The following is a 13,660-nucleotide window of genomic DNA, read 5'->3' on the forward strand; positions in this document are numbered from 1 at the left end:
GCAGGCCTTGTCCCCAGTCCCTGGGCAGCTCTCCTGGAGCCCCTTTAGGCCCTGCCAGGGGCTCTCAGCTCTCCCTGGAGCCTTCTCTTGTGCAGGGGAGCAGCCCCAGCTCTCCCAGCCTGGCTCCAGAGCAGAGGGGCTCCAGCCCTGGCAGCAGCTGCATGGCCTCCTCTGGGCTGGCTCCAGCAGCTCCACATCCTTGAACTGTTTGATGCCTCATCAAGGTTAGTTAGGGTTAATACTAACCATCAAAAGGCTTCTTTTTCCTTGTTATGTCAAGATGCCAACCACCTGCCTGAATTTCAGGATAAAATACATTTAAATGCCTTGACCATTGTGTTCAATCTCCCTTGCGCCACAGCTCAGCATCCTCCTCCCTTGGTGAAGCCTTGCTGCAGTGGCTTTGCTCCCAGTTCTCATCCTACTTTTGTTTATCCTTCCAGTGAAATTTGACTGCAGTGGAGTGTTCAGTGTTGAAGAGACAGTAATCGCCATGGCAAAACTATCAGAAGGTCTTTAAATTGCAAACACCATGTTTTCATCCTCTGGAAAAGCACACCAGTTTAATGATCCCACTTCAATGCTTTCAAATGCCATTTTCCCCACAAAAACTGTTGAGTGACATCTCTGTATGAGACATAAAGGAGGAATGAAGCCCCCATCTAATTTCTCTAACTTCAGTAAAAATGATTAGAGAGGAAGTTGTTGCTCATTTGAAAACAGGCAGTTTAAACACTTCACAACTGCAATTTCAAGGAACTTGTTCCTCATTTTTTTAGATGTTTAGAGCTCTCCAGCGAGATTCTGGTAACAGGAAAGTGACGTGAATGAAACTTAGTTTTAATTTTGCTCCATGTCTTTTTATCTTGCCCCTGTTTACTTTGAGATACTGATGTTCGATCTAATATATTTAGACTCCCTGAGCAAATTTAATCACTTCCAGACTCCCCATCTCCTGATCTCAGATAGGCACTATGTATTTTCTCATATCTCAGTTCATTTACTTCTACATTTATGCAAGATCAGTATCTGTAGGTCTGTAGAAATACTGGCTTTCTAAATATAGGCCTCAATATTTTATTTCATTTTTTTTTGGTCTGCTATAAGGACTAAATCACCATTCTGGAAGAATGACTGAAAGTTTTTCAATATCTCAGTAGCAGAACTATTTACCTAGAAAAAGCCTTTTTTTTTTCTCCTTTTTTTTATGTGGGTTTCGGATTGGTTTTGGTTTGGTTTTTTTATTATTTTTGCATTTTTCTTCATGAAACAAGGAGGTATGGGAAATCTGGATTTAGCTCCCTCATCTGCCTGAATAGATTCGAACCCAGGTGATAAGCAGTCTGTCTAAAGTAATTAATTTCAGATCCTTGATTATTAGAGTTGCCATCAGCCAAAGGGGGCCAGGAAGAGTCTAATTATGGATAAACCAGACTTTTCTGTGTTGTAGGAGTAAAGACAAAAGTAAATACCAAGGTTATGGAGCCAAACTTCCTCTTTGCCTTAACAAAGCCTTTCTCTCAATTCACCAACTTCTCTGACACTATCTAGCAGAGTTTTAAATAGCCTAAATGCCCCAGTGACTCCTTTTGGGTGTCTCTTCCAAAAGAGAAAGTATCTTATTCCCTTTTTGATTTGGACTCAAGCCAAAACAATTTATATCCCCTCAGCTTTCCTTTTCTCTCTCTGAAGGAACTACCTTTTCCAGGAGCAGTATCTTGACTCAGATGTTAAATTGGCCAGGCCTTGAACTCACAGCAGACAGCTATTCCAGAGGTCTGTTTCTGCCAATTCATGGACATGATTCCAAGCTTTTGGGGCACTTGTAGACTGTAAATTACTTTTTTAAAAAAAACTAAAGAACTGTCTTTTTTTAGCCCTTTGTAAGGATTTACTCAGCTATCAGGCCCGAGAAGGGCTTTTCTAAGCCCTCCCTCTCAGCCCTTGACTGTTGCCTCATAAACTCTGCTGATCCTCAGGGCAGATTTGTTGAAGAGTTTCTGCTTTAAATAAAAAGTGAGAGGAAAAGAAATAGATGTGTAAAATTGCCCAAGGAGAGGAGAGTCCATCACAATCCCTGTTTTGTTGGTGGCTCAGTACAAAGGAAGACAATGCCAACTCCTGTACATCTTTCTGGATGCATGGAAGTCTACAGCTCAGACTGGGCTCAAGTGAGGGTGCAGTCTGCACACTTGCAACGTGCCAGAAACTGTGCCATGGCTGATTACTCCTTCAAATTGTCCAAATCTGGCCTCAGCATCTTGGGAGATCCCAGCACTGACCCACAGAGCCCCCTCTCATATGCCTTGTACCTTCTTCTCTCTTCAACACCAGATTTTTTCACCCAACATTGTTATCACAAAGATAAGGATTTCACCCCAGTGAGGATTATGAGGCTCTGGCACAGAGAAGCTGTGGCTGCCTCAGCCATGGAAGTGCCCAAGGTCAGGTTGGACAGGGCTTGGAGCAGCCTCAGATAATAGAAGGTGTCTCTGCCCATGGCAGGGGTGGAATGGGATGAGTTTTAATCTCCCATCCATCCCAAATCATTCCATGATTCTGTGAAAGTTGTGGCACAGGTGTTTCAGCTTAACCAAGAGATACTGCCAAGCTAGCACAGTCCAGAAGTTACATGAAGCAGAAAAAAGATGTAAGGATTTAAAACAGAGAACACCAAGACTTCGGTGTTGACCTTGTGCATTCATTCTTTTCCAATCTCATAAATTGCAGAACCTTTCAGAAGGAGCCCAAAAGGACAGATGTAGCCTTAGAATTATCATTTCTGTAAAAGCTTCTCTTTTCCACAGGTCTCCTTTGCTCCTCTTGGGGACAAATTATCCTGCATCCTTGTTAAAAGCTTTTGCTTCAAGTATTCCTCAATAAAATACAAAATTTCCTTCAATCACAAGAATATAATCTGAGAAATTGCTCCGTCTCCAGTCTGAGCTGTTAAGTGCTTTTGCACAGGAGTAGTTTATCTGTAAGATGTGAAGGCTGGAGGAGTGGGGTGTGTCTGAGGGTAATTTATGGGTGGTTTCGACCTGAGTCAAATCCCGGACTGAACAAGTTGCAGAGACAGCGGAGGAGAGGGGGGGCAGGGCACCTATTTTCTAAAACTATCCCAAGTGTTAATCTTCTGCTTTCTCAAAGACTGTGAGATGTTTTCTGCATTGCCTGTCTGCCCTGATGAGGAATGTTTTGGTGTGAACTAACATGATCCTAAAGGAGAGACATACAAAATGCATCTATTTTTATTCTGCCACTGGCTTGCTGAATGACCTTGCGTAAATTGCATCCCTGTACCTCATTTTCAATTATGTAAATTAGGGATAAAAATTATTCACCTTCTTGGAGTGTTTTGAGATGTACTGATGCACGGCTAGATGCTATGATTTTAACACCTCACAATTAACGCTCCATTTCTAGTGATTTGATGCCACTATCAAAACTCCCACCACTTTCTGGGTGATGCCTCATGAGGTGGGGTTTAGGGATGGATGCTCACCTAACCAGGCAGGGGACAAAAAAATATCAGAGGATGCAAGGCTGATGAGCTGTCTGTGCTGTGGTAGTTACTTCATGTTTCAGAAAATGTGAAAATTAAAAAAAATATATAAAATAAAAATGCAGTTAAGGGGCTGAGCAGTGCTGGTTGGTGGTCGTGAATGGCTTGGCAGCAGCAATCTTTCACTGGCCCTTGTGCAGTCAATGTCCCTAGCAGGAGGGATTTTTTTACTCCCATGGAAACATAAGCACCAGTAATGACTACTATTATCCTTGATCAGCTGCTTCCAAAAGCAAACCAGAAGAGATATGCTACAGAAAGATAAGGAATAAGAGGATAGTCAATGAATATGGCTGCAAAAAGTGGAGACTTCCATGGAAGTGTGTGTGTCCAAGCATGGATGTGGTTCTGCCAGCAGATTTGATCCCACCAGCTGTTCCTTGGCAAAGGAATAGTTTATATTCACTAAAACGAGGTCAGGGGCTGCTCACCAGGGACTGACTGCCTGGTGAGCAGTGAACCCACCACACTTCTTTCACCCCATTTTTTTCTCCCATCCTCCCATGTTTCTGCAGGTGTCAGAATGGCTTAATATTTTGGGAGTGAGTACAGGCAAGCCATGGCTGTTCCTGAGACAGGCAAAGCAAGCTTCTGGAGCTGCAGGCTGGTGTTTTAGTTAGATGAAGAAGTAATGTCATTATCTGTGTTTCATCTACCGCTTCTACAGTCAGGCTCAATTGTGCTAATCACTGAAGAAGCAGGTGACAAGGAGCTTACAATCCAACCTGTCTGATGTCAGGAAAGCACAGACTTCCAGCATCACCTGGGGAAAGGGAAAGAAGGTCCTGTGAGGGCCATTCAGGTCTACACAGGGGGGACCTTACCCAGAGTCACCCACTGGCCAGCTTGGATCCTTTTAGGAAAGAGGATAAATGGGATAAATAACTGCTCTTTTGGACAAGGACGTTTGGGGAACAGAATATGTTTCCCTTCATCACACTAAATTATACAGAGTCAAGCAAGCAAAGTGATTCTTTTTTTCCCCAAAGCTCTTCTCTTCCTCTAATTACATTTGAAATGTTTTGCATGCTATTGAAAATGTCACTTCCAGCTGCAGACCATTAAGGAGCCTATGTGGCACTACCATGGGTTTTATTAAGGCAGGTTGCTGGGGATTTCAATGGCTGCAAAATGAGGCCTGGGGTGAAATACCTTTTGTTACAAATGTTGAACACTTGTTTTGGTGGTAGGGGACCTTTCACAAAGGCACAGCACTAGCCAAATTATTTTTAAGACCAGGAAGGCAGGAACTACTCAGATATGTGCTATTTCTTCCCTTCTGCCCCAAAGCATTAGTGGAGGCAAGTGTGGTCCTGGTTTGTACCGGGGTCACAGCAGAAATTTGTGCAGCTGATGTTTTCCTGAGCCCTTGTTTTCCTGGTACTGATTGAGGTACCAACGGGATACAAGCAGGTTTGCTCTGGTTTTTCTGCAAGCACCCAAAGCAGAGTGATGGAGCAGCTCTGGCTCTCACAGCGGATCAGATTCAGTGTCCAGGGCTGTCCTGACGAGCACTGCTGCAGAGAACCTTCAGTTTCTCCTTGCAGACAGGCTGTGTGAGCAGTGGTCAGGATATGGGAAAATCCTTTCACCCTCCTATATTCACACAGAAAAGAGCCTTTCTGTCTCCTCTTCCTCTTTCGCTTATGCTGCTCTATAAACCAGCCTGGGATGGGGATTTTGTGACTCTGGGGTAGGAGTTTCCTTTGCTATCATTGCTTAGGTGCTCTGGAGTCTCTGAGCCCACTGCAGAACTCACAGAGGAACACAAAGGGTAAACGGGATAATGGCCTGAAACCAGGATTTCATGACCTGGAAAGTAGTTCTGCAAACATGATTTGTTCTCCTTCTGGTGACGTGATGCCCAGCACACAGAGCCAGCCCAGCAGAGGGAAAGTCTCACATTTAGACTCTGTGCATCACTGGCTTTTCTGTTTTCTTTTCCATACCAATGCAAAAAGGAATTTTATATATACTTTCCCAATCTGAAACAAAACTAAAACAATACCTTTTCTGGTAGAGCAAGGTGCATTTTTCAGACATGGACCAAGCCTTCTGTTCCCACATCAGCTTTTAAATGGTGTCTAATGCTATGGCAATGAAACCCTTGATGTGTCACCACTCCTGGCACCATGGGATATGGACAGGGTAGGGAGATATGCTGCTATGGACATATCCAGTACAGTTTTCACCTGGGGTGAGCTGTTTCTCCTAGATATGAAAAGCATTTAGGGATCCTTGCACAGGTTTCATAATCTAAGTTAAATGACTAACAACCAGGAAAAGAAATGAGAAAAAGGCAAACTCTAGTGAGAGGGAAGAGAAATGTTTTTTTCTTTAAAGCAGCCAGGAGGATGTTTAGGGACAGCTGTACCATTTTTCTAAGACTGTCCATCCAGTTCCTTGATTTATGTACCCTCTGCTGTAAGGGACACCCTGTTGGCATTTGCTTTTCAGTGTTGGTCATGACAGAGCTCTTTAAATAGCCCAGAGCTGATAAAAGCATCTTTATGGGGAGGAGCTGGCTTTGTCCTCAACTCCAGCATCTGCAGGAAGGTGCCATCTCTGCCTCTGGTAAAAGAGCAGGATTGTGTTGCAGCTTCATGGTGAGTATGGCTGCTGGCACCAGGCTGGAGAAGAGGGAGGAGGGCATGAACATCTCACCCAGTCTCCATTCTGGTACTGCTGCTTACCACTGATCCTGACCCCATCACCTTCTTCACTGCTGGCAGCCAGGCTGAGATCAACAATTTATTCCATCCTGGTCTGCAGGCATTGACATCTCTCACTGCAAAAGGAAGGCATGTTTTCTTTCTTTCATGCTGTACTGTTGTCACCAAAGTTTTGATGGAAGCAGAGCAGCCTCCTGAATATCCTGCAGAGATGTTCATTGAACTTAAATGGAAAAGATCCTACCAAAAGATTAACAGCTGATGCTGCCAACATGTGTAGAATAAATTTCCAAAACAGCCCCAAAGAGCAAGTTGCTCCAGTCAAATCACAGTGGGAGCACTGGAAAACTTCACAGAATTATAAAATCACAGAATGGTTCAGGTTGAAAGAGACCTTAAAAACAATTGTGTCCCAACCCCTGCCATGGGCAGGGACACCTTCCACTATCCTGGGCTGCTTCAAGCCCTGTCCAACCTGGCCCTGGGCACTTCCAGGTGTGAGGCAGCCACAGCTTCCCAGGGCACCCTGTAAAATTATAGCAGATGGAACAAAAGTCTTCTCACCAGTGTCCAGTGACAGGACAAGAATGGATGGGTTCAAACAGAAATGCAGGAAATTCCGTTTAAAATAAGAAAAAAAAAGCTTTTTTTTATTTTTTTCTCTGCATGGGTAATCCAACTCTGGCACGGGCCACCCAGAGAAGTTTGTGGAATCTCCATCCTTAGAGATATTAAAAACCTGGCCACACACAGCCCTGAGGAGCCTGCTTTAGTTGAGTTTGTTCTAAGAAAGTTGTTCTACAGTTGTTCTACCTTCCAGGCACAATGACACTGGAGTTCTGTTCCCCTGAAATTTAAGGGGTGAATGGTGGTGTTGGTTGGGGTCTGTGCTGTGTAGTGCACAGTTTAATTTCCTAGCTCGGAGAAAGTTCAGGAAGCCAAAGTACAAAACAGCAATGGCTGTGAGGCTGGTAAGGAACTGCCAGCATATGGTGTGGAGGCTCACAGTCCACAGGAGAAGGGCAACTTGTTGACATAACTCAAAAATGTGCCATCATTTTCTATTCAAGGATAATGAGGATTAATTTTTGCAAACAAAGGAAATAGGCACATGGCAGTGAATTCCTGGAAGAACAAGAGCCATTTAATCTCTCCAGGATGTACATAATAAGCAAGTAGAGATGTCTCATCATGAACATAACCTTTTTTTTGTCTGGATAATAGCGGGACTTGAAAGTAAGACTGTTGGAACCGCCTGTCCCCACTGAGGTCAACAAGAGCTCCTGTGATTTTAACAAAGAAATCAGGAGAACATTCTCAAATGCTGTTTTCTTATTTTTAAAGTTGCTTTTTCAGTGGAGAAAAAAACAAACTGAACAAAGTAGCAAGCTAAAAAGGTGCTGTGGCTTCTCGGAAGGCCCCAAGGGAGATGTAAAGTGATTTTGTCATCTGTGCTGGAACATCCATCACTACATTCTGTTCTGTTTTCACATCCAGTCCCAGCACTCATGGATTTACCCTTGTTGCTTGGCCAGGATGGGTAGTTTCCTTACATGTGCTGGCTGGCAGGGCCAAAAGAGGAAGTTGTATTTTCCTTCAAATCCAGAGAGGAGACCCTTAGAGCCTCTGCCTTAATGCTTGTAAGAAAGATGGGGACAAATATATCAGCAGGGCCTGCTGCAACAGGAGTGGCTTAAAACTAGAAGAATGTCAATTTAGATTAGACATGTAAAGGAAGAAAGTTTTTACAGTGAGGGTGGTGAGGCTCTGATGTTGCCCTGAGAAGCTGAGGCTGTCCCACGCCTGGAAGTGTCCAAGGGCAGGTTGGACAGGACTTGGAGCAACCCAGGATAGTGGTTCCACATACAAATGTCTTATCCATGGAAGGAGAGTTGACCTTTAAAGGTCCCTTCCAAACTGAACCATTCCTTGATTTTATGATTTATAGCAGCTACATGGAGCTACCAAGGAAAGGTACCTCAACTCCTATGTGCAAACCTAGAATCCAAACCTCTTCTTTACCAGGAATTGCCCCAGGCTGGCACTTGGAATATATTGATGTGACGGACTCTGCCATGGACAAGACATTTCGCTTCCAGTGTGATCGCTGGCTGGCTAAAGGTGAAGACGATGGGCAGCTCATCAGGGAACTGGCCTGTGCCAATAATGACATCCTGGAGCTGAAGGAGAGGACTGGTGAGTTTGGAGTGCTCTTGTGCCATTTCCTGAGGGACCTCAGAGGTCACAGGTCCTGCAAGCTGCAGGTTCCCATGCAGGCCTAGGCTTTAGGGGTTATTTCATGTACACTTTTGTTCAATAGTGCAGCTCTGCGATAAGAAAGGAACAAAATAGGATTGTTGGAGAAGAAAAAGATCTCATTCTGGGTTGAAACCTAAGAGGGACCCATCTGCAGTGTTTCAGTCCATCAGTAAGCCATGAGAACACATGGATGTGATCTCATTAGAAGTAATGTGCTTGAGTCTTTGAGGTGGAAAATAAGTTCAGCCCTTAAAGCCTGGTAAGTAACATTGCTCCAGCTTCCCCCTTAACTGGTTCTGGGCTATGAGCTTAAGTGTCCCAGCTGAACATAACAGCTGAGCTTAACAGCCCATGGCCCTGGATCTACTCTGGGTAATCCCACTGGGCCCAAGGCAATTACACTGCTGTCTGATGTGGTGGGTGATTCAGCCAAGAGTTACTTAACCACGCTGATGATGTGCAGAGTCCATCTCAAGAACTACTGCACCAGTGCTCTTCTTCAGGAGAATCCTGCAGAGACAATGATCACATTATTTCACTGTGACTGTGCCCTGCCCCTGAAAAAAATCAGCCTTGTGAGGGCCATTTTGGCCCTCACATTTTGGGTACTTCCAGGCCACGACTGCATCCTGTTGGGTACATGGACACCCTCATTCTGCTAGGAACCGTGGCACAAAGAAAAGAAAAAATAAAAAAAATAAAGAAAAGAAAATATGGAGGATTTGGGGTGTATTTCAGATTAATTGCTTAGCACAGCATGGAGCTGGAGACAGCTTGTTCAAAATGGACCTCAATCATCCTTGTGGGTCCCTCTAACACAGAATATTCTGTAATTCTAAGAATAACTCCATCTCTTCTTGCTACCCAGTTGAACAGGACTCATATTTTTCAAGTATTCTATCCCAAACCACTTAGAAGTCAAAAGTCCCACAGATTTCAGTGTGTTTCCACCCTTATTTTGCAAATGCTTGCTGTCTTGTGGGCTGTGATAAATATTAGGAAAGAGGTTTTTAAGCAAAGTGACAGTCAAATGAAGAGATCTTGCAGGCCATCTGCTCTTCCTTTTCTGTTTAACGTGTGTGTTAATTATGCTTTAAAGCCTATGAGATTGTCACAGTAACCAGCGACAGAGAGGATGCAGATACAAAGGAAAACATCTGGATCATCCTAGAAGGGAAGATGGGCCGCTCAAAGGAATTCCTCATGGAAAACTCTTCCAAGAAAAGGAGGTTTGAAAGGTAGCAAAAAGAATGGGGGGGCCAGAGGAACTCCCCACCTGTTGTGTGTCCTCCACAAATGCCACTTCTTCTTGGCATGGGGAGCTGTGTTTGTGCCATGCCACTTCTCATCCCTCTTCCCACTTGGATTACAGGGAAGATACCGAACGAGTTTCTGGTGGGCAGTCACAGAGTAGGTTTTAGAATAAGAAAAAGGCATTTGGTAAAAGGAAATGTTGATGTTGCATGTATGTGTGTGTGTCCTTTTGTATCAGTACATACAAAGAGGCTCCTGGCAAGCCCCCAGGGAGGCTGTGTGGTTTTTGAGCTGGGAGGAGCAGAAGGAAGCTGGGGGTGGTTTTAGTTCCTTTTACAGCATCTCACTGGCAATGGGAATCAGAGAGAAAGTAATAATAGTTGGAGGCTAAATGTTGTCAGAGCTGCTCAGATTTGACTTTGCAGGCGGATCTGGGGAGGGTAAGGCTGCGAGATCAGTCGCATGAGGAAGGGCAGAAATCAGCCTCCTGCTGGAGGCACATCCATGGAACCTGGGGCATATTCCTTGTCCCACATGGCACCAAAGTGCTCCAGGTGTGAGCAGGGTTTTCTGCTTGTTTAGGGACACGGCACACCCTTAGGAGATGGGGGCCTTGCCAATGTCACGGGCACTGCTGATGTTAGGTTGCTGTGCAAAAAAGGCATTTTCTGGTAAAAGAAGGTGAAATGATGGCTTATGTGGAATGTAATATGACTGAGACATCACATGAAATATGAAAGATCAGGAGGAGCTTCTTGAGCTGATGGTGCCTATGGAGGAATTAGACACCACTCTTCATTAGGCACAGTCTGTCCTTGGAGGAACCAAGGGCCAGTCCAAGGAAATAAACCCAACAGATACTCAGAGAACACAACAGGGATGCAGTCAGCACTTTGACAGAAACCTATCATGCCTGCCCATGGCAGAGGTTTGGAATTAGGCAATCTTTAGGGTCCTTTCCAACACAAACCAATCTTAGATTCTGTGTTTTAATTGTTTCTCTGAACTATTTCCAATTTGAGCTTCAGGAAGGGTGGCTCAACTAGCAGATTTAAAACAGCTATGGTGGGTAGATGTGTAACAGATACAGTATCTGTCAAGAATGAATGAATAAGTGCTGGAGGGGAAATTAGTCATTCTTTAGCTTTATCTATAATGAGGCAAATTGATTTTGTATGTGGAACAGCTCAAGTTTATCCTAGAAAGTCCTAGTGGCAACAATTTAAAGTGTCACCCCTAATCAGGGAAAATACTAAATTTAAATATGGAAATTATACTTTGTGTTGAATGATTGTAGGTTAAATCAAATGACTGTAAATGAAGGCTTATCTTCTATCTTCCATAGCCATGTGCAAATTACTTAATGTCCATATGAGGCAAGTCACTGGCAGCCTCCAGGATGCTGAAACTGCTCTCTGCTTCCTGTAGGGGAGCAACAGACACATTCCAATTTTCTTCGAAGAATGTTGGGGATATTGCAGCCATCTGTGTTGGTCACTGCCCAAAAGATGGGAAGAAGTCATCTGCAAAAGCTGATGTCTTCTGGCATGTCCAGGAGATTATCGTGACAGAGATGGAGCTTTGCAACAAGTAAGTGCCTTCTCATCTGCAAGGAGCTGCCCTGGGAGGGCATGGGGGAGCTGAGCAGCTCTGCACACATCCTCCTGAATCATTTCAGGCTTAAAAAATAACAGAAAGTCTTATTTTCTTTTATGTAGTATGGTGTGTCAGGTCCAGAATGTCCTTGTCTGACTTACCTGCACAATTTCTGAGTTGTTAGAGAGGGTACTTGCATGTGCAGGTAACTTTATTAACAATTTGGCTGGGGTGACTCTCACAGCCAGGATGAATTAATTTCTCACCTTATGGAAAATAACCAGAGTAGCTTAAATTCAAGAAGTTTGTAGGATACTCTGCACAGACTGATCTTTAAGTAAGTCTTGTGAAAGATTTCCTAGAAACGAGAGTAAGACAAAGCCTGAGCCTCTGATTCAGACCAGTTTGGATAATAGATCCTTCTGGTATGGTCCAATAGGTCACACATGGCTGGAAAGGTTGCAATCATGCAGCTCAACCATACCTGAAGAGCCCTGAGCATGGTCACACAAATACACACTTTGATCTGAGTTCCATCTTTGGAAGGGGACCAGATTCCACAGGGACTGTGCACGAACAAAGATCACCCATTTGCAGAACAAACTGCACTTCTGTAAAACAATCCATGACATTAATTGTGGATTTCTTCTTTCATGATTTTTCTATTGCTGCTAAAGAATTTAACTACAAGGAGTTTGTTCCAGCTGAGACAACTGAGTGTTTAAGAAGAAATCCTTGAAGTGGTGGGATTTTTTTTTTGGCTTTTTTTTTTTAGAAGCTAAGAGTCTCTCCTAGCAAATTAATCAGCCAGCTGAAGAGCCTTAATAATATTTGCTGAATGAAAACTCAGTCAATTGCATACTAAAACATGTTCTTTTCTCCTGGTGGGGAAAAGCCTGGAACCCTCCAAGTCCAGCTGCGCAATCAGATCCGTGCACTGAGCTCATTGGGAGCATGCTGCAACTGCTGGGAGAGTGTGCTGTGAAGGGGCCAAAGGTTTTCTCATAAAATCCCACTTTTCAAAGATTGTTTTAAATCAAAGAGGGCAGCCAGAAGGTATGGGTACAGTCTGCAGTCTATCCTTGCACTGGAGCAGAGCTCAAGCTCTGCAGATACAGCACTTCACAGTGGTTTTTGCTGTACACATGAGCAACTGGAGAGCTTGCACCATGAGAACATGTTCTTACTTCAGGTATTACCCATCCCAAATATCAAACAACCTACCCAGACAAGCCAAAGACCAAATTAAAAGAGTTAGCAGTAGTTGAATAGTAGCAAGAGTTGAAGCAATAGTTTTGAGTTCTACTGGGATTTTTCCTTTTGGTAGTATTTAGTATGTAAAAAGATTGGATTTAAAGATTTTCCTTGCACATTCCAGGGCTACAAAGGTCATCTTTTCTCTTTTTGCCCCTTGTGAAGATTGGCATGCACCATTTTACTTCCAGACCATGAGATATTACACAGCTGAGGAAATTGATCTGCAGCATTGGGCATCCTCTCCATCACACTCTCATGCAGTTTTCCTGTCCCTGAGCCTCGAATTTTGTTCCCCCTGGAATTTCTCATCTACAAAGCTTCTTTCCAGGGAATGAGTGCTTCTCTTTGGCTGCAGAAAATGCCAAGAGTATAGGAAGTGCTTAAGAAACACCATACAGCTGGAGTCACAGTAACCCTTCCTCCAGGTGTTTATTTTACACACACACACTCTGCAACCCAGCCACACTCCATTCAGGAGGACCTGCTGCAGTTCAGTGAAGGTGGGGGAAGGGAAAAAGCTCATTTGGAACTGATCTGCATCATTGGAAATGAAATACATCATTAAAAGCGGAGTGCTCCAGCCCCTGGCTGTGTGCCAGCTACGAGGTAATTTATGGATGTGCTCGGTGTTCCCCGCACATCACCAGAGACAGCACTGCAGAGACAAGGGCTGTCAGCATCTGGTACCCATCATTTCTGTGTTCAGACTTCCTTTTTTTCCCTGCTAAGGATGAGACGGGTGATCTAGAAAGGAAAGGGGAGATTTAAACCTCCTCCATCTTTCCCATTGCTTTTTTATGCCTTTTTCCTACATTAGCTCTGGGTGTGACTACTTGTCCTGCCTTGGTGGGTCTGTGTTTGTACCAACAACATGACACAGCCCCAGGGCAGGGCCCGTCCCCTGTGCCGGCGCTGCTGAGGCACCTCCAGTGCTGGGACAGCTCTGGGCCCCTCAGCACAGGAGAGACACCGAGGGGCTGGAGCGTGTCCAGGGCAGGGAACGGAGCTGGGGAAGGGGCTGGAGCCCCAGGAGCGGCTGAGGGAGCTGGGAAAGGGG

At 44.4% G+C, this 13,660-nt stretch overlaps 1 protein-coding gene across 1 annotated transcript in view; it reads left to right on the forward strand.

Annotated features, from left to right (window-relative positions):
- LOXHD1 (lipoxygenase homology domains 1) overlaps nt 1-13,660 on the forward strand; it is a 148,584-nt gene that overhangs the window by 133,772 nt on the left and 1,152 nt on the right. Inside the window, exons 39-41 of the mRNA XM_015652111.3 lie at nt 8,263-8,433; nt 9,596-9,734; nt 11,179-11,340. Coding sequence (XP_015507597.2) covers nt 8,263-8,433; nt 9,596-9,734; nt 11,179-11,340 — 472 coding nt within the window. The remainder of the gene's footprint in view (nt 1-8,262; nt 8,434-9,595; nt 9,735-11,178; nt 11,341-13,660) is intronic.

Source organism: Parus major, chromosome Z (assembly GCF_001522545.3).
Source record: "Parus major isolate Abel chromosome Z, Parus_major1.1, whole genome shotgun sequence".
In the NCBI taxonomy this organism is placed as follows: Eukaryota; Metazoa; Chordata; class Aves; order Passeriformes; family Paridae; genus Parus; species Parus major.